Genomic DNA, 24,910 nt, shown 5'->3' on the forward strand with positions numbered 1-24,910 from the left:
AGATGGCTGGGAAGCGAAAGGACGGCCGCGTCAATGGACAAAGAGTGCTTTGAACAGGTGGAAATTCAAGAGAGATTACAACCTGTTTTGACTTCTAGGCTGTGTGTGTTCCCACCCCGGGGCTTTCAGAGCACACATTGCCTCTACTTCAGGAACACAAAGAAACGCCTCATTGTGAAAAAGCCTGTCCGCAGCAGTAGCAGCAGCAGCCGCCCGCAGCGCAGGGGTGTGGGTAGGGACCTGAGGTCCGCGGGCGCCAAGTCCCCAGCCATCCCCATCTCCCTGGATTCCGCCGCCACGGGACAGTGTCCCTGCACACAGCTCATTTACCCACAGCTGCTCATTAGGCAGGTTCCAGCCGGCTTTGTCAAACCCAAATTCACCTGTGGAGTTTCAGACCAGTTTGAAGCCCAAAGACTCTGCTGGGTTCTGCTGGGGCATAAACATTTCTCAATATATCGATCCAAAGCCCGGCGTGGTGGCGCACACTTGGAATCCCAGTACTTGGGAGGCTGAGACAGGAGGATCACAGGTTCAAAGCCAGCTTCAGCTACTTAGGCCTTCTGCAACTTAGTGAGACCCTGTTTCAAAATAAAGGATAAGTCGGGCATAGTGGCGCACCCTTGTAATCCTAGCATTTGGGAGGCTGAGACAGGAGGGTTGTGGTTCACGGACAGCCTCAGGTACCCTCCGCAACTCAATGAGACCCTGTTTCACAATAATGAATAAAAAATAGGGCTGGGGGTGTAGCTCAGAGGTAGAATGCCCTGGGTTCCTTCCCCAGTACAAGAAAAATATATGTATGTATATTTATATATCAACCCAGACTTCAGCCGAGTTAGAGCCCTGTTTACCCCTGGTAATTGTGTTGACTCAGTCGGGCCTTGTGACCCTAATTAGTCAGAGAGGCTGAGAACCACCAAGAGGCTGGGGCGAGGCATAATATATGCAGTAATAGTCCGCGCACTCTGGGCCCCGGCTTCGGGAGAACACTGAGTCTGTCTGTGGAGTGGACAGCACCGGCCTTCGCCATGGGCCCTGGAGCTATGACCTAAAGGTTAGAACCTTCAGACTTTCTGAAGAAGCCACTCTCGTCCTCTCTGGTTTCAGAGTTGACAGAATTACCAAGATGCGTGTGGGCGGTGTAGGAAGTTGAGGATACTTGTGATTACCTTGGCTAACATTTCTTCATCTGCCGAACCTACAATGGGCCATTCTATGTCTTAAATGCTCCACATGTGTTAATGAGGCAGGACAGAAGAAATGATGGGTAAAAATTAGGAGACAGAAAAGAAGGCCTTTATTCTGCAATCCTGTGCTAAAATCCCCTCAAAGTTAGGCTTGTCACTTCTAGATTTCTGGAGAATTGGCCATTTATTTTTATTTTTTATTTTATTTATTTATTTTGGTGGTATTGGGGCTGGAACCCAGGGGCCTTCTACCTCCGGGATACACTCTCAGAACTATTTTATATTTTATTTGAAAACAGGGTCTCTTAGGCCAGCTGAGGCTGGCTTCGAACCTGCGCGATCCTCCTGTCTCAGCCTCCCAAGCGCGGGGATTACAAGCATGCGCCACCAAAAATTAGCCCGGCTTATTTTTATTTTTTATCTTTTGTGGTACTGGAGATTGAACCAAGGACATTCTAGCTCCAATCCACACCCCCAGCCCTATTTTATTTTTAGTTTGAAATAGGGTCTTACTAGGTTAATGAGAGTCTCACTACTTGCTAAGGCTGTCCTTGAACCTGTGATCCTCCTGTCTCAGCCTCCCAAATACAGGGATTACAGGTGTGGGCCAATTTTCAAGTCTTTACTCACTAATATTGATTAGCCTGAACACTATTAGCTATCCTCAGAGGAGTATCCACTGAGCTGGGCACAGTGGCCCATGCCTGTAAGCCAGAAATCTCAGTCCTTGTGAGGCTGAGAGAGGAGGATCACAGGTCCAGCCTTCATAACTTCAACAATTTAGCAAGACTCTGTTTCAAAAAAAAAAAAATAGGTCTGGGGGTCTAGTTCAGAGGTAGAATGCCCCGAGTTCAATCCCCAGTGCCAAAAAGAGAAAATACGAAAGTATCTATTGACCAGGAAACAGAGGCCACACAAAAGAGCTGGAAAGGTAGCCGGGCATGGTGGCGCTCCTTTGTAATCGAGTGTTTGGGAGGCTGACACAGGAGGATCACAGGTTCAAGGCCAGCCTCAGCTACTTAGTGTGGCTCTCAGTAACTTAGTGAGATCCTGTTTCTGAATAAAATATAAAATAGGTCAGGGATGTAGCCTGGAGGTAGAAGGCCCCTGAGTTCCACCCCCAGTACCCCCCCCCACACACACACACAAGATTTGGAAAGGTGGCCAGATACCAGACTGGAAATTAAATCAACGTGTAAAATACCTTGAGAACTGTTGGTTACTCTACGTAGGAAGAGTCACACAGGCGAGGAATCTGCTGGTCAGACACCCTGGCCCCCACAAAAGATCTGGAAAAACACCTCATCACTGAAACAGGAAGCCTACTCACTTTTCCCCCCATTTTGGTATTAGCCATTGAACCCAAGGGCTGTCTACCTCTATGCTATACCCCCAGCTCTATTTTATTTTATATATTTTATTTATTTATTTATTTATTTATTTATTTTTCCGGTACTGGGGATGGAACCGGGAGGCATTGTACCTCCAAGCTACACCCCCAACACTATTTTTTAAGTCTTTTTAACTTTGAAACAGGGTCTCACTGAGTTGCAGAGAGCCTCACTAAGTAGCTGAGGCTGTCTGCGAACCGCGATCCTCTGGTCTCAGCCTCCCAAGCACGGAGATTACAAATGTGCACCACCACGCACGCCTGGCTACCCATGCACTTGTGATAATCTCCTTGGGCACTGCCAGCCTTCCCACCATGACTGATTCAAGAGAAAGGGATACCTATTGGTTAGACAATGGCGGCTCTATCGGGAGCTGGAAGATAACCTTAACACCCCAAATGAAAGAAGACTAAAACACCCTAACTAGATTTATGAATACTGGACTGGTCACATATCATTACCACATACCTTCCTGTGCCCATCCCTCAAAAGGCTTCCCTTAAAAGAAGAGCTATGAACCCCCAAGATCTATCTATCTCTATCTCTATCTCTATCTCTCTCTCCTCTCTCTCCTCTCTCTCCCCTCTCTCTCCTCTCTCTCCTCTCTCTCTCCTCTCTCTCCTCTCTCTCCTCTCTATCCCCCCTCTCTCTCCTCTCTCTCCTCTCTCTCCCCTCTCTCTCCTCTCTCTCCTCTCTCTCCTCTCTCTCCTCTCTCTCCTCTCTCTCTCCTCTCTCTCTCCTCTCTCTCCTCTCTCTCCTCTCTCTCCTCTCTCTCCTCTCTCTGTCTCCCCCTTTCTCTCTCCTCTCTCTCTCCTCTCTCCTCTCTCTCCCCTCTCCTCCCTCTCTTTCTCTCTCCCTCTCCCTCTCCCTCTCCCTCTCCCTCTCTCTGAAGATGATAGGTATTCTTTCTTGAATATGTATTTCTCGTTTTCCTAAATAAATCTCTAAATCTCTGACAGGCTCCTATTGACTCTTCTCTGTCATATAAGCCAAGGACCCTGGCCCACTGGTCCTGAGCTGCTGTCTCCCCCATGGGGAGCTCCTCCCAACCCTTCACGGAATCATCTCTCCTCCTGGGATATTAACCACATCTACTACAGAGATCTCTGCAGTACCTGCACTGTAACAGCGAGATACGTACAGACGCCTGGAGATGTCCCACGAGTAGACTCCACAGGTATCACGTTCATACAGATGAGAAACGGACACGGAAAGACTAAGTAACGTAACCAGGGTGACAGAGCTAGTCGTTGACAGCAGGAGAGACTAAATATAATCTCCCATCGTTTGGCTAAACTCTCATACTTTGGTCTGTTCAACCAAACATCGGACATTTACATGAAAGACACTGTTCTAGGTTCTACACAGAAGAGAGAGAATAAACAGCCCATTTCTACATTCAGGGAGCTCCTGGGAATACTCCCAGATGTCGGTCATCCTCTCTGTGATGTTTAAATTTGGGTCATTTTATTCACCTATATAGGACTTCCTAAGGAGAAAAGATTTGGCATTACCAATGTGATTATCCCCTATTATGTAAGGCAACTGTAGGCCAGAGGCAAGCAACTTATTAATCAATGTATCGACACCTACAGAAGGGCTAGTGGCTTGTCAAAACTGGAAGGCGCTGGGCGTGGTGGCTCATGTTTGTAATCCCAGTACTTGGGAGGCTGAGACAGCAGGATTGCAGATTTGTGGCCAGCCTCAGCAACTTAGCAAGACTCTGTTTCCAAGTAAAAATAAAACAGAGCTGGGATGTGGTGCAGAGGTAAAATGTCCCCGGGTTCAATCCCGAGTACCACCTCTCCCCAAAACAAAAACAAAAACAAGCTGGAAGGGAATGTTTATGACAATTAAAGTTGATACGTCCATGTTCTACATGAAAGACAGGATGGAAAGGTACTATTAGGACATTGCTACGAAACAAAGTTTGATCCATTTGCTCAAAATTGAACTTTAGTTCTTCTCACTGCCCCTGAACTCCTTATTCTTCCGTGTATGTGTGTGTATGTGTGTGTGTGTGTGTGTGTGTGTGTGTGTGTGTGTGTGTGTGTGTGTAGGTGCTGGGGATTGAACCTAGAGGTGTCTACCTTTGAGATACACCCCAGCCCTAGTTTTTTTGTTTTGTTTTTTGAAACAGGGTCTTGCTAAGTTGATGTGAGCCTCCTCCAATTGCGAGGATGACTTTGAACCTGTGAGCCTCCTGTCTCAACCTCTCAAGTACTGGGATTACAGAAATGCACTACCACACCCTTCCTTCCTTCCTTCCTTCCCTCCTATTTACTTATTGTGGTAATAGCAATTGGGAATCCAAGCTACACCCCCAGCCCTATTTTATTTTATTTTATTTTATTTTTATTTTGAAACAGGATCTAAGTTGCTGTGGGCCTTGCTAAATTGCTGGGGCTGCCCTGGAATCTGTGATTGATCTTTCTGTCTCAACTTTTTTTTTTTTTTTTTTTTTTTTTTTGCAGTACTGGGGATGGAACCCATGGGGCATTGTACTGCCGAACTACACCCCCAGTCCTATTTTTCAGTACTTTTATTTTTGAAACAGGGTCTCACTGAGTGGCGAAGGGCCTCGCTAAGCAGCTGAAGCTGTCTGCGAACCGCAGTCCTCCAGTCTTCGCCTCTGGAATGCTGGGATTACAAGCGTCCGCCACCATGCCCGGCATCTGTCTCAACTTTTTATTTAACCTTTAGTGATCTCCACTTTGCTTCTAGTGAATCTAGGCCTGAACACCACTTGGCCAGGAGTTGGACACCAACCGTTTGAGATATTTTTCTTAACGATACTGGTGATAGAACCCAGGGTCATTCTACCTCCAAGCTACACCCCTAGCCCTATTTTTTCTTCTTTATTTTGAAACAGGGTCTCACTAAAGTAGTAGCTGAGGCTGTCCTCAGGCAACGATCCGCCTGTCTCAGCCTCCCAAAAGCTGGGATTACAAGCGTGGGCCACCACACTGGGCTTGAGATTTTTTTTTATCATTAGGCTTTAAAGTAAAATATGCTATGAAGAAGGCATTTGGAATTAAATCATCGAAAAGGTAAAAGGAAAGGAAAGGGAGGATGCGTTTGAATGACATAGTGAAAAGATCTACACGCTGCTTGGCTCCAGACAAATTAAGACTAAATGCATCCGGGCATGGTGCTGCACGCCTGTGATCCTAGTACTTTGGAGGTTGAGACAGGAGGAGCACAGGTTCAAGGACAGCCTCAGCAAGAAGTGAGACTCATCAACCTGGCGAGACCCTGTTTTAAAATAAAATAAAATGGACTGGGGGGTGTAGCTCGGAGGTAAAATGTCCTTGGGTTCAATCCCCAGTACCACACATACAAAATAAGAAAAAGAAAAAAAGAAGGAAGAAAAAGGAAAAAGCGTTTGAATGACTTAGTAAAGGACCTGCAGGCTGCTTGGCTCAGGACAAATTAGGGCTAATGCAGCCTGGAATGGGGGCCCATGCCTGTAATCCTAGTACTTGGGAGACCGAGACAGGAGGATGCTCGCAGGTTCGAGGCCAGCCTCAGCAACTTAGCAAAATTCTCGGCAACCTGGCAAGACCCTGTCTCATAAATAAATAAAAATAAATAAAATGAGCTGGGGGTGTAGCTCCGAGGTAGGATGCCCCAGGGTTCAATCCCTAGTGCCATAAACAAATACACGCATATCTACAATCTTAGGGGGAGCAGAGGCCAGCGCGGGTCTAGGTGGCTGCCAGGTCTGCCCCGCAGCAGCACAGCCCCCGCGGGCGTGCGCGCGTGAGGAGCGTGCGCGCCCCCGCAGCGTGACGCACGGCGCAGCGGGCGGGGGCGCGGCGTCAGGCGCGCGCATGCGCAGAGCGCGGGCGGAAGTCAGCGCGGGCGGAAGTCGCCGCGGGCTGCGAGGAGAAAGCCGCGGCGTCGCGGCGGGGTGCGGCGCGACGGCAGCGGCGGGAGGGCGCCGCCTCCTCCTCTTCCTCCTCCTCTTCCTCCTCCTCCTCCTCCCCGCCCTCGCTCTGTGGATGGAAGTGACGAAAGCAGCCGCGAAGGTCACTTCCTGCTGGGGTGGATGAGGAGGAGCCGGAGACGCCGCGGAGGAGACCCGACCGAAGACGGACCGCGCCGGGGCGAGGTGAGCGCCCGCCGCGCCGCCGCCGCTCGGCCCAGGCGGGCCCGGCGGGGACGGGGCCCGGGGTCGGCGCAGCCCGAGGCCCGGCGGGGACCCTGGGCGCGGGCGCCGGGCCGGGAGGCCGGGCCGGGAGGCTGGCGAGCGGAGGCTCGGGCGCCCCGGGCGCGCCCCGCTCTATGGGGGTGGCCGCCGTCCGCGCGGGAGGCCGGGCGAGGGCCGCAGAGGCGAGGCGGGCGGCCCTGCGGGGACCGCGTCCTCCGGGCGGGGAGCCGAGGGTCGGGTCGGGTCGTCGGTGCAGCGGGGTGCCGGCCGGAGGCCCCGGGCACCCACAGGCCGGTCCAGGAGCCCCCCTCCAGAGCAGCTGCCTCGGAGCGCTGGGGAAATTACGGCTTTCCTCCTTCATTGTCACGGAAATGGGAGAGGAAGGCGCTGCTGGTGCCTTGTTATTGTATAGGGAGTGTGTGTGCGTGTGTGTGTGCGCGCGCGTGCGCGTGTTTTCTCCTTCCTCTGGACTATTTATTTTCCTCACCACCTCTGCCAGTTGTAATATATAGGCTGAAACTTACGGATCTCCTTCCATATGTAGGGTGAGAAAGAAAACGCAAAAGGGTCTAGAGGAATCCTAGGTGAAGATGAAATTTCCGAGATGAAGAATGTGTCTCCACCCCACCCCCGGGCCACTGAGGCACTCCAGGCTCCTGCTAATGTGGGGGTTCAGGGGCTGTCACACACCCCACACGCCCCGGGAACAGTGGGGGTAGGTCTGCCCTCTCCTGTCCCCACATCTCCCCAGCAGTTTCAGCCCTCCTTCCTTTGACTGGTGGAAACAAAGCTGCTTGCTGCTTGGAACAGGAAATTTATTGAGGAACTGTAAATCTGGATGGAATGAATTTAGATCTTCGTGCAAGACTAGCTCCACTCATTGTCCAGAAGGATCCCAGGGATGTTCCCCCCCTTAAAGGAATAACAACATTTTTCTCAGACTTTGGGAGTGTGAGTGTGTGTGCATTTCTTGTACAGACTGAGTATACATATGATAGGATGTGTTTACTTGCTGTATCCAGAATATTTTTCAAGGGGGAGAGGGCAGTTTCTGACTAGGAGGAGTTTTCCTTCCATCTCACATAATCTAGTAAAATAAATCAAAATCATATGTTCATTCTTGAGTGAAAATCAGTTGGATTTGGATTTTTTTTTTCTATCCTCTTTAAACTGGTACATCTGGGTAAACTCAGGCTTGTGTATCTTGGCATCTGGGCTGTCTAGTAATAGAAGACAAACTGTTGGACTTGTTCTGGCTGCCTTTTGGACCCATTTCACCGCACCTTTCCTTTTTTATTTATTTTTTTTCTTTTCTTAACATTTGAAGGCTAGGTCACTAGGAAGAATGTAAATATTAAGGACAGTGTTTACACTTTGTGGTTTAAAGTCAGGTGAGAGATAATTATGGCTTTTGAAGCTGATGACCTGAGGACCATCATTTGATGACTTGGAGATTAGCAGTTTGGAGGTGACATGTTTGAAAGGCCAAGGGTTGCATAAGGAAATAAGGACTAAGATGAGGAAAAGGAAGTTTGGGGAAAGGCCTTACCAGAAAACCTTAGGAGGATAATGAATAAGCAACCTCTTAAAGTAATTGTGTGGCTTGTGTCTCTCAGCAGGAGGGTGAAAATGAAAGCAGGCTGTAGCATCGTGGAAAAGCCTGAAGGAGGTGGAGGTGAGCAGAAGTTCATCGCTCCTGTGTTGGGTGTCTCTCCCGGGCTCCTGTCCTCTGCGCTTGGCTCAGTTCACAATGACTAGATAATGACTGACAGCTCTTGACTGGGTGGATCTTGCTAGGGCGGTGATAGCCCTATTTCTTATGGATGTGTATTTAATATGTCTCCAGTTTCGGAGTCTCTTTACTATTAGAGACATGAGCCCAACCTTGGGGGGGTCAAGAGTTTTCAGCAGTATTTTCCTAAAACAATAGTTTATCTTTCCTGTTTGTTCCCTTTAAGAACTTTCATGCCCTCCTACAAAGTAGGTATGAGGTTTAATAGTATATGAAAGGATAAGAGATTAGGGCCCCTGGGTACTGCTGCTGAACTCTCAGAATCAGTGATTGCTACAAGATAAGTGATTTCTTTGTCTTTTTAAAATTATTTGTTCTGAAACAGGGTCTCACTAAGTTGCTGAGGCTGGTCTCAACCCTGTGATCCTCCTAACTCAGCCTCTCAAGTACTGGGATTATTGGCATGCACCGCCACATCTGGCTTTCTCTGTCCTTTTCTCTCCCCTGTGGTAGTTACCCCAGATGACTGAAAGGGTGTTTGTGGCATGTTTGCAAAGCACTCTAGAGATCCTAAGTCGTGGAATGTGAAGTCGGGGTGCTGGTATGTATGCACCTAATTCCTGCCTACTTTGATCTTGCCTTTTTCACATTAAAGGGTATCAGTTTCCTGACTGGGCCTACAAAACCGAGTCTTCCCCGGGCTCCCGGCAGATCCAGCTGTGGCACTTCATCCTGGAGCTGCTGCAGAAGGAAGAGTTCCGCCATGTCATCGCCTGGCAGCAGGGAGAGTACGGGGAGTTCGTCATCAAAGATCCCGACGAGGTGGCCCGCCTCTGGGGCCGCAGGAAATGCAAACCGCAGATGAATTATGACAAGCTGAGCCGGGCCCTCAGGTGAGGGAGAGGTTTCCCAAATCTGTGGTGTTAACAGATTGGAAGGAGACTGCACAGTTTGGAGAATGTTAGATAAAAAGGGTATCGGGTGATAAGAGGTTACGCTATCTTAGTGAATAATGTGTAGCTTTAAAGTGGGAGTTGAAGAGCTGTTGAAGCTGAGTAGCACAGGCACAGGAGGAGAAAAGACATATCTTTGGTTCTATGTAGGAGGGAATTCCAATGTGGCTGGCACTGGATTCTGACAGACAGCCGATTCTGCTCTATAGTGGGCGAGAGTGTGTGGTGAAACATGGATTGGAGCTCATTTATAATCCAGAGGGTTCCTTTAGACTTCCGTGTTGAGAGTTTATTAGAGTGTTCTCAGTGGGGCTCCCCTGCGAGAAGCCAGAAACTGGTGGAGGCAGTGCGGGAGGAGGCCGCCGAATGGCACCGACCTGGCCGCTGAGGCACTGTCTGTAGACTCAGTCGTCAGTGTGTAGGTTGCTCCAGCATGCCTAAAGATAGATGGCTGTAAGCTTTCTCAGGTTCTCCTTTCCCCTTGTCACTCGTTAAATTTCATAACCCTTTAGCCCTCAAGGGACCACAAGGCGATTTATGACCTGTGCTTCTTAGCAGAAGCTGGGCTAAAGGTTCCAGGTGTGTCAGAGTTCCCTGCCTGTCCCCAGCCTTCGTGGCCCCGAGTGTAGTCTGTGCAGGGCTCTGCTGCGGCTTCCCACCTCCCTCTGAGTCTGAAGAGGCAGCAGCACGCCGACTGTTGCTGTCCAGATCAGGGCATGCCATCGTCTCACAAGCCACCGTGAGGCAGCTCTACCATCCTTTGTGTGTGCTACCCCTCAGATCCCGGGAGACTTGTCTGCCCCCACCTGGACAAGACTTAAGGGAGCTGGGCGCTAGTGACCGTGAGACAGGAAGGAAGTGAACTGTAGAACCGAGCTGTAACACGGTGGAGAAGGGAGGTTAGAGCTAGGATAGGTGTTTAGGATCTCAAAGTGAAGATGTCTTTGTAAAGCTCTAGCCAAAGACTGGAGCTTTGTTGACAACAGAATGAGAAAAGTGAGCTCGTCGGTCTATGGGCCCTAACCTGAAGACCAGCCTGCAAAAGCATGATAATGACGTTTGCAAGGAATCCGTCGAGCAAGAGTTGTTAGTCTCAGCAAATCCCTAAGTATGGATAAAGGTGTCCGTAACTAGAAGGTGAATTGACATGCGCTCCTGTTTTTACAGATACTATTACAACAAGAGGATCCTTCATAAAACAAAAGGGAAAAGGTTTACATACAAATTTAACTTCAACAAGCTGGTGATGCCCAACTACCCATTCATCAACATTCGGTCAAGTGGTAAGATGCAAACTGGTTGGAAGTGAATTTTAAGTTTAAAAAGATTTGTTTTTTATTGATACTAGGAATTGAACCTGAGGGCAGTTGGCAGTTATACCCTCAGAACTTTTTTTTTTTTTTTTTAAACAGGGTATTACTAAGTTTCTAAGGCTGGTCTAGAACCTGTGACCTTCTTTTCTCAGCCTCTAAAGTAGTAGGATATGCACCACCATGCCCAGTTTAAAAAAGAATTTTAGCTGGGCGTGGTGGCGCACACTTGTAATCCCCACACTTGGGAGGCAGAGACAGGAGGATCGCGCAGGTTCGAAGCCAGCCACGCGCGCTGGCTTAGGAGACCCTGTTTCCAAATAAAAAAATGTAAAAATAGGTCTGGGAGTGTAGCCCGGAGGTAGAAGGGCTTCGAGGAACCCCAGTACCACCAATAAATAAATAAATAAATAAATAAATAAATAAATAAATAAAATTAAAAAGAATTTTATTTTTATTTGGTACTGGGGATTGAACCCAGAGGCAGTCTACCTCTGAGCTATACCCACAGCCTTATTTTATTTTTTATTTTGAAACAGAGTCTCACTAAGTTGCAAAGGGCCTCACAAAGTTGCTGAGGCTGACCATGAACCTGTACTCCTCCTGTCTCAGCCTCCCAAGTACTGGGATTATAAGTGTGCACACTACACTCAGCTAAAAACAGAATTTTTTTTTTAAATAACACATTTTCAAAGGAGAGTACAGCAGCAGCAGCAACAACATTATTGTTATTTGTGTGTTGTAGTATTGGGGATTGATCCCAGGAGTGTTCTGCCTCTGAACCACACCCCCAGCCCTACTTTATTATTTTATTTTGAAACAGAGTCTCACTAAGTTGTAGAGGGCCTCACTAAGTAGTTGAGACTGGCCTCGAACCTGTAATTCTCTTGTCTCAGCCTCCCAAGTACTGGGAATACAGGTTTACGCCACCATGCCCGGCTTAAGAAAACAATTAAGAAACCCATGTCTCATAGTGCTGGGGATTGAGGCCAAGGCCACACTCTCAGGTGCCCAGGATAGGCTGTGCAGTCCAAAGATAGGCGTGTTCGGCCTGAGTTCCCTATTCTGCATATTATTTGTAGTCACCTTTTTATTAAACTATCCTGTTTGGAAATGAGGTTCCGTAGGTTTGTGTTGAACTTTAGGTTTCAAGCGTCAGTTTTTACACCCTGACCAAAGGCTCTTTCATAGACGAGAACCTGTTTCTACAAACACTTCCGATTTTCTATGAAACCACCAAGCTCTCTCTTATCAAGTGAATGTCATCAAAACCACAGCATCCTTGATCAGAGCAGGGAGGGCCACATGTTTGCAGTGAAAAGCAGTGTCTTTGATCTGCACTAGCAGCTCCTCAGAAAGCAAGGCTCTGGGGTTACTTAGCCTTCTCTCATTCAGAGTACAGCAGGGCTTCCCTCATTTCTCCAGGTTGCAGCCTTCTCTCACCACTGCTTGTGGAGGCTTTAGATCTGCCCCTCTCTCGATGGAACAGTGCTCATTTATATTGTATGTAGTTATTTTTTGTTGAGGCTTTTTAAGATACAAAGTACGCCCAGGCTTAGTAAAGAGATGAGCTAGGTGTAGTGGAACAGGAGGCTGAGACAGGAGTCTTGCAGGCTTGAAGCCAGCCTCAGCAATTTAGCAAGACCCTGTTTCAAAATTTAAAAATATAATAGGGCTGCAGTTGTGTAGCTCAAGAGGCAGAATGCTTCTGGGTTTAATTCACAGTACCATAAAAAGGAAAGAACGAGAAAATTAAGGTATATTCTGACCAATTTATCATTGCTTTGTCTTTTGAAGCCTTGTGTATTAAAACAGAGCAGGCTGATCATGATTCTACAACATGCAGCTTCTCAGAGAAAAGTTGGAAGAAACCTGAAAAATTAGAGCGGGGGTGTGGCTGAGAATTTAATGCTAAAATCCATTGCAGATATGTAATTGCTGCACATAACAAGTTAGGGCAGTTTTAGCCTGACTGCTATCATTACAGTTTCATCTCTCTTTCTGTAACCACTCCCTCCTATCCCTGGGGCATGCATTTAAAAAAAAGTGGTATTGGAATGCATCTCTCTAATTACAACCTGTTTTCTTTCCTTGTGCCTGAGGGAGCGGCATTAGGAAATCAGACAGACCTGTTCTAACACTGGAATCTTGTTTCCTCTATTTCTCACTCTTGTCCCTTCCGTGTGTGCCTACAAGAGCTGAGCTTCAGCTGGGCATGCCGCGGCTCTGAACTGTGCCGGGACTCACCCTCCTCCACCCCGCCCCGAATGCTTCATTGCTTTTTTATTCCTTCTGTCTGATCCAGTTAAGTGAATCCCCAGAATTCTGCTGCTTGGACCATCTGAAATGGTGTGTCCTTCAGGCCCTGGGAATTTGTGGCTTTTCAGGGCAAGGAAATCTGGACTGGCACTCTGTGAAGACTATCGGGAAACCTAGCAGTAGTGTCTGGCGCACCTGCTCTGCCCAAAAGCAGTTGGCTTAAGGTTGACCCTTAACAGCCTCAAGATCCTAATCAGAGTTACAGGGAAAGCAAAACAGTGTACCTTTCTTGGTGGGGGGAGTGTTTCTGGGAATTGAGCCCGGGGACATTTTACCTCTGAGTTAGCACCCCGGCCCTTTTTATTTTGAAACAGGCTTTGCTAAGTTGCTGGGGCTGGCCTCCATCAAACCTGCTCTCCTCTCTCAGCCTCCCAAGTGCTGGGATTGCAAGTGAGCCACCACATCTGGCTACCAGCATATGCTGCATTTCTTTTAGTAACACTCTTTGGTGGTTCGCAGCCTAGATAGACTTTATTCCAAAGAACTGGAGTCGTTTGTTGGTAGAGAAGTTTTGCCCATGTAGGCCAAGTGTTGTTTAAGGGTAATGAGGAAGGAATACACCATGTCTACCTAGTTGAAGTACTTTTGCTTAGTGTCTGGCCATCCTCTCCTCCAGTCCTTCTAGCCCTGTGAGGTGTGTGTTTCAGCATTCACAAATGGTAGATTTAAGGATGGAGGCAGCAAAGTCTCAGATTGGTCAAGGTAGAGCAGACACTTCCTTGTTGAACATACTCAGGAAACAGTTCCTGAGACTGAGCCTTTAAACCTAGCTCTTCATTAATAGGTTGTACATTCCAACCCCTTGATTGGGATTCACTCATTTAGCTAACAGGTGACATGTTAAGACCTACAAACCAAAGGGAAGGGGAGTTCTTTTCTTCAGGCTTCTTAAGAATTTAGCAAGAAAGATAAATATTAGGTTTAGCTGGGTCCGTGGCACATGCCTGCAATTCCTGTACTTTGGAGGCTGAGACCGGAGGATCACAGGTGTGAAGACATCTTCAGCAGGTAGCAAGGTTCACATCAACCTATGGAGACCTTGTTTCCAAATAATAAAATAGGGCTAGGGGTGTAGCACGAAAGGAGACTGCCTCTGGATTCAGTCTCAGTAACAGTCACACACACACACACACACAATACTAGGTTTAATACAATGTGAAGTGTGGTGAGTGCTCTAATAAAATAGAACTGTGGTGTCCGGCATAGTGGCATATACCTGTAATCTCAGTACCTGGGAGGCTTAGACAGGAGGATCATAGATTCAAGGTCAGCCTTAGCAATTTAGCAAGACCCTCAGCAACTTAGGAAGACTTTCAATATAAAAACTAAGACAGAGCTAGAGATGTAGCTTGGAGATAGGACACCCCTGGGTTTGATCCCCAGTACCACACACACATATAAAAAATGAACCCTCTATCTATGCCTCCCCATTTCTACCCACCCCAGCTTTTTATTTTGGAAAACTTCAAACCTACAGGAAAACTGGTTTAAGAACAGTAAGCAGCCACATATCCTTTATCTAGATTCGCTAGTGGTTAATATTGTTGCCACGTTGCTTTATCTCTTTCTATTTATATGTACTTTTTAAATCTTTAGAGATTAAGTTGCAGACATCCTGGCACTTCACCCCTTCGACTCCAGCATGTATCTCCAGGAACAAGGACATTCTTTTCCGTAACCACAATAATGTTCTCACACCCAGGAAGTTTAGCTTTGCTCTAATGCTGTTATCTAACACATGGTCCATAGGCCAGTCACAGCGCAGGACAATTCTGCCCTGCCGGCGGTAGAAGGTCACAGCTAGCCCAGAGTGACTCTGGCCACACTGCATCTTACACCTCTTTTGTTTCCTCCTCCACCACCAGACTTCCACTGGTTTTTGTTTTTCCTATATTTTTCCCCCTTGTATCTGCTTGGAGTGCAAGGTCCCTTCTCACATTACCATGACAAAAGCTGTTTGCACTGCAGCTGGCATTCCTTTCTCAGGTCTTAGGACCTTTGGAGGGAAGTTCAGAACTTGTGGAAAAGGAAAAAGATCTTTTGTACCTCTCAGGCTGATGTTAACACAGTGCTAGTTTCTGCTTGGAGATCAGATGTTAAGCATTCACACTTGTCCTGGTTTTCTCCTGGCTGTCTCTGCTTAGAAGCAGAGGAGGAATGAATTGTGTGAAATTTACTAGAGGAAAATATATTTGGAGAGATTGAAAAATATTTGACTCTAAGATATTGATTCCTTATATTTATGTATGTATGTATTTATTTATTTGTGGTACTAGGGATGAAACCAGGGGTATTCTACCTCCGAGCTACACCCCCAGCCTTATTATTTTGAAACAGGGCCTCACTGAGTAGCTGAGGGTGTCCAGGAACTGCGATCCTCCAGTCTCAGCCTCCCAAAAGCTGGGATTACAAGTGTGCGCCACCATGCCTGGCTGGTATTGATTCTATACTTAAAAAAAAAAAAAAAAAGGTAAATAAGCCTGGCGTGGTGGGTACTCCTGTCATCTCAGTATTTGGGAGGAGGCTGAGACAGGAGGATCACAGGTTCAGGCCAGCCTTGGTAATTAGCAAGACCTTGTTTCAAAATTAAAAGTTGAATAGTAGAATGCCCCAAAGAAGAGGATAAAATATATGCCATAAGAACTTACCCTAACAAACATAATTCTTTATTATCTATTTTCATTAAAATATGGTCTTGTAGCCTGGTGTGGCAGCGCACACTTGGGAGGCACAGACAGGAGGATCACTAGTTTGAAACCAGTCTCATCAACTTAGTGAGAGCCTGTTTCCAAAAATAATAAAATAGAGCTGGGGCAAAGCTTGGAGATAGAAAGCCCAGGGTGCACCTTGGCTTGCACAGGCGCACCTGCGTGCACTCGTGTTCCTGTCGTATATGTGATGTGCAGGCCTTTGGGTTTCTAATGCGCTGCATGTGTTATTTCTCTTTTGTTTGGGTTTTGGTTAGAATGGCTTGCTTTATACATCCAGCCAAAATTATGACAATAAGGTTATTTGCAAAACTGGAATTAGGCCGTGGCACATGCACAGTAGTTAGAGTCGCAGAGGACGAGGAGGTGTGCCATCCATTCGGTCCCTGGTACTTGGCTCCTGCTGGGGAGCCCTGGGCCCTGCGAGTGCAGCTGTGACCGCTGCCCCCGGACTCGGCCCACTGCACCACGCACGCGCACACCGTGTGAAACTGGTATTTCAGAATCCCAGTAAAGGAGTGAGTTATGCTGTAGATAGTAAGGAGTGCTCTGAAGACGACCCGGAGGCTAAGAGGGGCGCTCCGGGAGCACAGGAGGCTGACGGGCGGCAGCTGGCAAGGCGCGCAGCTGCAGGCTGGCTCCAGTTGGAAGGCACCTCTGCTTCCTCTTGCCACTGAACACTGTGTCCCAGTTCCTGGAAGTACAGGGGTGGGCACGCAGCCTCCAACTGGCCTTCTGTCTCCCCATCACAGGTGTGGTTCCGCAGAGCGCACCCCCGGTGCCGACAGCCGCCTCGCGCTTCCATTTCCCGCCGCTGGACGCCCATTCTCCGCCTGGTGACCTGCAGCCGGGGCGCTTCTCTGCCGGCTCCCTGGCCGCCGAGCCCAGCAATGGCTCTGACAGGAAGGCCGAGCTCTCAGAGCTGGAGGACGGCTCTGCCGCTGACTGGCGTCGCAGCGAGCTCATGTCTGCCCGGAGTGCTGTGGGTGGGGGAGGGCTCAGCCACCAGAAACGCAAGCCCGACATTATGCTCCCGCTTTTCTCCAGGCCGGGGATGTACCCCGACCCCCATAGCCCCTTCGCTGTCTCCCCAGTCCCCGGCCGCGGAGGCGTCCTCAACGTCCCCATCTCTCCCGCCCTCTCCCTGACCCCCACCATCTTCTCCTATAGCCCCTCACCGGGCTTGAGCCCCTTCACCAGCAGCTGCTTCTCCTTCAACCCAGAAGAAATGAAACACTACCTTCATTCTCAAGCCTGCTCCGTCTTCAACTACCATCTGAGTCCTCGGACTTTCCCCCGCTACCCGGGGCTCGTGGTCCCGCCCCTGCAGTGCCAAGTGCACCCCGAGGAGCCAGCTCAGTTTCCCATCAAGCTGCAGCCCCCGCCTGCAGGCCGCAAGAATAGAGAGAGGGTGGAGAGCAGTGAGGAGCCTGTGCCCCCGAGGATCAAGGTGGAGCCCGCTTCAGAGAAGGAGCCTGAGGGCCGCGAGGAGGAGGAGCCCCCTCGGGAGGAGGGCGCTGTGCTCAGCAGGACTGCGGAGGAGGCCCAGGCGGTCTTCGCCCGCCCTGCTGCTCCGCCCACCTGGCCCTCCGCGCCCGCGAGCAGCCCGAGCGAGGAGCCGCTGGAGGTGACCGAAGACGGTGAGGACAGGCCAGGCAGGGAGCCCAGCGGGCCCGAGAAGAAGGAAGATGCCTTGATGCCCCCCAAGCTGCGGCTGAAGCGGCGCTGGAACGACGACCCTGAGGCCCGGGAGCTGAGCAAGAGCGGCAAGTTCCTCTGGAGCGGCTCGGGGCCCCGGGGCTTGACGGCCGCGGATGCATAGGCCTGCGCGGGGGGCCGGGAGCTGTTTATATTATAATCCCTACGTACATGTATTTATGTAGCAAGGTTGGGGGGAGGGAGTTCAACTGCTTTGATCACTGGGGCATAGACTTGTACTTTTGCGTTGGGGACGGGATGGGAGTCTTCTGTTGTAAATTAGGTGGGATGTGAACACACTTTTCTGGTGAGCAGGACACAGTAAGGGTGTGGAGCTGGAAGGGGAAGAAGCCTGCTTCCCGGCTGAGGTGCAGACTTTCCCCGCAAGGAAACTCCTGAAGGGCCCGGGTACTTTCTGGTCCCAAGGTAGTTCAGATTCCAGACTTCTTTCTTTTTGTATTTATATATGAAAAGCCATTAATGAGCCTATTTTGCTCCAAGAGAGACACATAAAGGGAAAGGTCGTGGCTGGGAGGTTGCGCAGCAAGAAACCATTAATACTAAGTATTTTGCCTGGAATGTTACTTTATAATTATCTTGAGGGAGAAATGGTGTCTCGGTCTTAATGGAGAGGGGAAGTGTTTAGATGTCAGTCCTTTTTTCCTCTTTCTCTCTTTTTCGGCAGTTTTGTTTTTTTAACAACTCTTCAGGCACGTGCGCGTGCTGCCCGTTAGAGTGGGGGCAGGAAGCCCGCTGCGTTCCTTGGACTTCTCACCCACTTCACCTACTAACAAGCCATGAGGATTGTCAACTCTTGTTCAGGGAGGAGAGAAGAAAGCGGGAAGAAGTAACCCAATGCCTTTAAAAACGATACAGATGAAACATAGGGTCCTCGTTCTTTCTTTTCCGTATCGCATTTGGGAGGCCAAACGGAAGTGTGGCTGAGCAGGTTCACTGAGGCTTATGTTGAAGATGTGGGTCCATGGTGTCCGGTTCTCTTTACAGTTTCTGAAGTTGCGCCTTAACTGAACAGACTCTAAGATGATACGGGTCCGGCCGCATAAACCCTCACGGGGCATGAGCCGCTTGTCACAGAATCCAGGAGTGTTGAGACATGCCTAAATTCCCAGCTGGTATTCAGTCAGTCCCTCTCCGTGTCAGGATGGGTAGCAAAAGGCAGGATTGTGGGAGCCAAGATCGAGACGTGCCTGGCACACCAAAGTACTGCAAGTGAGTGCGCACTTGTGTGAAGGGAGAGGTGGGAAGAAAAGATGGCCGCCGAGGGAGAGTACGGGGCCTCTGCCCGGCCAGTCTCGCCCTCCACGTCACCCGGTCCCTTGAGTCTCCTGGTGGGTCGGCTGTCCTGCATGACACTGGCTTGCGGACGTGAGGGAACGCCTTTCCAGCACCTTCAAGGAGTGGGAAATTACTGACCTTGTGTGAAGCAAGACTAGGTCTAGGGCTGGGTGTGGCTCTGGGACAGTGTGTGTCTAGCAGGTGGTGTTTCCCTAGCATAAGGAGGACTCTAAAAAGAAAAAAAGTGGGGGAGTGGAAAGAAAGCCACAGTAGCCTGTTTTCTATACATAAACGTACACACCCTCCTGGCGGTGGCTCCAATCTCCCTGGCAGCAGGGGAAGAAGAGGCACTCCACCTCTTGACTGAGGATGAGGGGGTAAAATGGGCCTGGGGCCTAGGGGCTGGAGAAGCCCTCGCTCCAGCCTAGTTTAAGAGAATTGGATGGTGGGACTTTGTGGCAAGTACATGCGCGGCAAAGATTAGGGCAGGTGAGAGAACGATGCCAGGGTGACGATTCCACATGTTGCTTCCTAGCATGCAGTGCTGCTGACCACAAGTTCACACTCCCCAGGAGAGGGACGGAGCGTGGTCCCGGGCCACGAGGCAGGCTTTGATCGGGCCGTGGTCTGTCAATTTCCTTCCGCACCTCAACGTACCTCTGATTCAGAAAGCAGGCCCTTACAGGTGGAGGAGGGCATTCTGCTCGGCTTTGCCCAACTTAACCAGGCTGGCTACCCACTGTCCCATACAGGGGGGGACCAGCAGGTGTCGTATGAACTCAGGAATAGAAACATGAGGCCTTTAAACCAAGAGAGGAAGAAAATCCATGATGCATACCTGCAATGCCCTAGAACCCAAGTGCCAGGATTAACTCCTAGATGCTGCTGCTGTTTGAACAAAAAGTCACTGCTTTTACACTTGAAAAAACATGCTTAAATGTTCAACTCCATGAAAGATGTTTTCTGGCTTTAAGAAATCGTTTGGTGTATACTGTTTCTTTGATCGCCGTTCCACCAGTAACTGTCAGTTGGTTTGCACTGCACACTGGGGTGGGGCTGGGAGGGAGGTTCTCGTACAGAGCCGAACTTGGGCTTCCTCAGGAAGTGGACCAGGGAATACGATGTCGATATTTCCTGGGGCGGCGAGTGCGTTTTCTCCCTCAGCCCGTTCCTGGCAGCCAGCGCCCGTCTCCAGCCTGGCGCAGAGCCAGGGCTTTTTCTTCCATCAACATCATCCCATCACTGCCCGGCAGCAGGTGGAGAAAAGGAACACAAACCAGACCTGCTTCATCTCCCCCCATTTTTTCCAATTTTTGCTGTGCCAAATGTTTTTACATTTTGCAAATATAAACCTAGTGAATCTTTATTAAGCAAGAACTTGTTCGTGTAAACTGTTTTTCAGCCATAGAGGAAAAAACAGCGATCTCTTAGGGCATCCAGCATGGCTGAGCTCACCTTTTTTCCTGAAGAACAACAGGTAGGAGTGAAACAACCAGCTTCCCGGGCCCCTCCCCCGCGGGCAGGCTGTGCCGCGCAGACCCAGCTCGCTGGCACGGGGAGTCCATTCTGGACTGAGTGACCCACCGGCCAGAAACTTTCAGAAGCATTAAGAAATAGTTGAAGATACTGCTTCTCACCAAGTGGTTGGCTGCTTCTCCCTTGTTTTTTAGTCCGTAATTATGTTCGTGCTTTCTGTTTTGTAAACAGTCTTGGAACATACATTTTTATGTAGTTTAAAAGAAAACTTTGATTCAGTCCTTCGAGAACTACCATTTTTAGTTTCTTCTTGGGGGAGAGGAGTGCCAGTTCATTTGTTATGAAATATTTAGGCATTCTTTGAGTTCTAAAATTGTGATGCAGGGATTTGTGAATGAGACATTCACAGGTGAAAGAAGACTTCACTATCCGCTTAAGCAGAATAAAGTGTGTATATGTACATAAAATGTAAGTAATCTTAACTCCATTGTGCAGTGCCTTTTAGATGTACCGCTTTCTATAAAGTCTTCAAATTTTTGCATATATATTATATATATGATGTAATGTTATAGAAATATATGTATAATATACATATTTTTTCCAGGGGTATCTGATAGCTCTGTATTTTGTTATGGAAGTTGAAAGAAAAAAGTATTTTACCTCAGAAATTAAAGTTAAATAAAAAAAGTACTTTTAAATAATGTTTGCTAAACATTGGTTTCCTTGTTCATCATACGCACAGCCACACACCCCACCCCACCTCTCACAGGTGTGCTCACGCAGGAGTGGGCTTCCCTTTTAGTGGTCTGGCCATCTTTCCAAAAGGAACCTAAGTACAGACTCCGCTGGGAGTGTTAGCTCAGGCCTCACAGTAAAGCCACCTTACCCGTCCTTCCTTAATAACTCCCACCTGGTTTTTGTTTTTGCTGTGATTGTGTGTGTGTGTGTGTGTGTGTGTGTGCGCGCGCGCGTGCGTGAGAGAGGGGGGGAGGGGGAGAGGAGAGAGAAGGCTGAACCTAGGGGTGTTCTATTTCTGAGCTATACTCCCAGACCTCTTTATTTGTTTTGTGATACTGGGGATTAAACCCAGGTGCATTGTGCCTCTGAGCTACACCCCCAGCCGCGCACACGCGCGCGCGCTTGCGCCTGCGCATGTGCCAGCTCTGGTCAAACAGGCTGCCAAGGCTGTGCCACCCCAGGAAGAAAGATGAAGGCATTTCCAGATGCAGCCACTGTCCTGGGGCCCTCGCCCCACCGGCCAGACCTAGGGATCAGGTTGGGCAGACAGCACAGAGGGGGCCATAAGCAGGACGCGAAGGTCTAGGGCTGAGCAGCTCAGTGGGCCTGGTTCCTTCTCTCTGACAGCTCGCCAGCTCCACCCTGACCTCAGAGACTGGTAGAAGAAACCGTGGCAGCCAGCTGAGGTTCCAACCCACAGGCCACGTCTTAGGAAGACCCTGCCTCAAAAAGTAGAGCTGAGTGTGGTGGTGCACACCTGTAATCCTGACATAGGATAGGAGACATAGAGTTTTAAAACCTAGAAACTTAAGCCGGGTGTGGTGGCGCATGCTTCTAATCCCAGCATTTGGGAAGCTGAGACCAGACCGGAGGACTGCGGTTCAGGGCCAGCCTCAGCTACTTAGGCCCTTTGCAACTCAGCGAAACCCTATTTCAAAATAAAGAATAAAAAATAGGGCTGGGGGTGTAGCTCAGAGGTAGAGTGCTCCTGGATTCCTCAGTACTGCATTAAAAAAAAATACTGGAAACTTTATAAATCTTTTTTTTTTTTTTTTTTTTTGGTGGTACTAGAGTTGAACCCAGGGGCTTCCTACCTCTGAGAGCTACATCCCCAGCCCTATTTTTTTTAATTATTTATTTATTTATTTTGTAGTACTGGGGGTGTAACCCAGAGGCTTTCTACCTCCGGGCTATACTCCCAGACCTTTTTTTTATATTTTATTTGGAAACAGGGTCTCACTAAATTGCTGAAAGCCTCACTAAGTAGCTGAGACTGGCTTCGAACTCGTGCGATCCTCCTGTCTTAGCCTCCCAAGCGCGGGGATTACAAGTGTGCGCCACCACGCCCGACTATTTATTTTTGTGGGTCTGGGAATAGAATCCTATTTCTTTTCTTTTCTTTCTTTCTTTCTTTTTTTTTTTTTTTTTTTTTTGTGGCACTGGGGATGGAATCCAGGGCCATTCTACCTCTGAGCTATACCCCAGGCCCTATTTTTTATTCTTTATTTTGAAACAGGGTCTCACTAACTTGTGGAGGCCTCACTAAGTAGCTGAGGCTGGCTGTGAACCAAGATCCTTCTGTCTCAGCCTCCCAAGAAACTCTATTTCTAAATAAAAAATAAAAACAGGGCTGGGTGTATAGCTCAGAGGTAGAACGCCCTGGGTTCAACCCCCAGCACCAATAAATAAGTTTTTTAAGAGGTGACAACGGTCATTCATTTATGTAACCAGGCCCTGCCCTTCAGTTACGAAGTCAAACCCATTACCCATTACCAACTGGCCAGGTACTTCCAGTCCAGACAGAGTAAACCAGGAAGCTCTGACTCCCCGTCCAGTGCTCTCTCTTTCTTTCCACACCCTGGGAGGCTGAGGTTTTTCTGGTTGCTGTAGAATTTCCAGTGCAAGAACTCGGATGTCCCCACACAGCGGGGGACGTCCTCTGTCTCCACTCACCTGAATAGCCCCAGCCCCAGGTCCCCTCCCGCACCAGGCTGCTGTCGATGGGCTGGTCCTCTTCACCAGCTGGCGGTACCCATGTGGGCACCACAGGGCGCCTGTGGATCTGCATCTGCACGCTGGAGCCAGCGGGGGCCCTGCCTCAGACCCCGGTCACCATGACAGAGTGAGTGAGGGGCACAGCTCCCCCTGGGCTGATGGAGAGGCTGGGGCCCTGCGAGGCCAGTTCTCTCTCCAGATGGCTCGGCCGTGCCCGGGGCAATGGGGTTGGGGGACCCGGAGGGCGAGGAGGAGGCCGAGACCTCCCCGAGTGAAACTGGCTTGGGAGCTGGACGAGGTGGCACATGCCTGCAGTCCCAGTACTTGGGAGGCTGAGACTGGAGGATCGCAGGTTCCAGGAGCCTCAGCAAGTGGTGAGACTCATCAACCTAGTGAGACCCTATTTCCAAATAAGAAATAAAATTGGGCTGGTGGTGTAGCTTGGAGGTAGGATGCCTCTGGGTTCAATCCCCAGTGCCTGCGCGCGTGCGCGCACACACACACACACACACACACACACACACACACACACACACACACAATCAGCATGGAAAGGAGGCAGGGCCGTGGGCGGGGCAGGCGGTACTTCAGGGGAACAGAGTGGAGGGGCTAAGGCCAGAGGCCCACTTAGAGGCAAATCCCCTGTAGGTGGTGAGCAGGTGGGGGAAGAGGTGGGCGGGAGCGAGCCAGAGCCGGGCGCCGGCCTCCTGCCCGCGCTATCGACCCGCTGGATTACTCAATTTCACCAGTATTGATCAGGTAATTGCTTTATCTCGGTTCTCATTTGAGTGCTGTCTCCCCTTCTCTCCCTCCTGTTTTCCTATCAGCCTGACACAGGCTCCTCCACACAGAACCTGTATATAAAGTTTTCTTAGCCTGCCCTGGGCTAGAGGGGTGGGGGGGAGGGCGGGGAGCCCAGCCCCGGCCCCCAGTTCTCCCCACCCAGGCCCAGATGGTGGAGACGACTCGGAGGTCCTCTCGGAGGTCTCCAAGAAGGGAACTGAACCCCTCAGGTGACTCCAAAGCCCGCAGGCCCAGGACCTCAGCCTCTGTCTGCTCCTTACCACCCCGTCCTGCCTCCTGGGCGGCCAGCCCTGGGGTCCCCAAGCTTCCACACCAGGCCCGGGGCATGCCTCCTCCATGCCTCCTCCATTCTTCCTCCCAACCCTCCTCTACCCTTCCTCCCAGCCCTCCTCCATCCTTCCTCCAGCCCTCCTCCCATCCCTCCTCATCCCTCCTCTCACCCCTCCTCTCCTTCCTCCACCATCCCTCCTCCATCCCTCCTCCATCCTTCCAACCCTCCTCCATCCCTCCTCATCCCTCCTCTCACCCCTCCTCTCCTTCCTCCTCCATCCTTCCTCCCAGCCCTCCTCCTATCCCTCCTCCATCCCTCCTCATCCCTCCTCTCACCCCTCCTCATTCCTCCTCCATCCCTCCTCTCATCCCTCCTCTATCTCTCCTCATCCCTTCTCTCACCCCTCCTCTCATTCCTCCACCATCCCTCCTCCCAGCCCTCCTCCATCCCTCCTCTCTTCCCTACTGTTCTACCTCCAAGCTACACCCCCAACTCGATTTTTTAGTTTTATTTTGAAATAGGGTCTCATAGGTTGATGAGTCTCACTACTTGCAGGTCCTGTCCTCCAACCTGTGATCCTCCTGTCCCAGCTTCCCAAGTCAAGTACTGGAACTATGGGCTTGTGCCACCATCCCCGACTTTTTTTTTTTTTTTTTGTATTGGGGATTGAACTTAGGGGCATTCTACCTCCAATCCACACCCCCTAGCCCTATTTTATTTTTTTTGTTTTGAGGTTTTGTCTTGCTAAGTTGCTGAGGATTTTGCTACATTGTGGAGGCTGGCCTCAAACCTGCTATCCTCCTATCTCAGCCTCGCAAGTGCTATAATTATAGTGGTATACCAGCATGCCAGTGCTTTCCGGCTTCTTAAACTATG

The 24,910-nt window shown here is 49.6% G+C and overlaps 1 protein-coding gene across 1 annotated transcript; it reads left to right on the top strand.

Annotated features, from left to right (window-relative positions):
* Window positions 1–8,339: 8,339 nt before the first annotated feature.
* On the top strand, window positions 8,340–17,578 carry LOC308259856 (ETS translocation variant 3; the record flags this gene model as incomplete). Its single annotated transcript, XM_080691166.1, has 4 exons — window positions 8,340–8,409; window positions 9,122–9,359; window positions 10,587–10,702; window positions 16,509–17,578. Exons 1-4 carry the CDS (start codon window positions 8,364–8,366, stop codon window positions 17,576–17,578), a joined length of 1,470 nt encoding a protein of 489 aa, XP_080547292.1. The 5' UTR covers window positions 8,340–8,363.
* Window positions 17,579–24,910: the final 7,332 nt, after the last annotated feature.

The sequence above is a fragment of the Muscardinus avellanarius genome (assembly GCF_963383645.1).
Source record: "Muscardinus avellanarius genome assembly, chromosome: 3".
In the NCBI taxonomy this organism is placed as follows: domain Eukaryota; kingdom Metazoa; phylum Chordata; class Mammalia; order Rodentia; family Gliridae; genus Muscardinus; species Muscardinus avellanarius.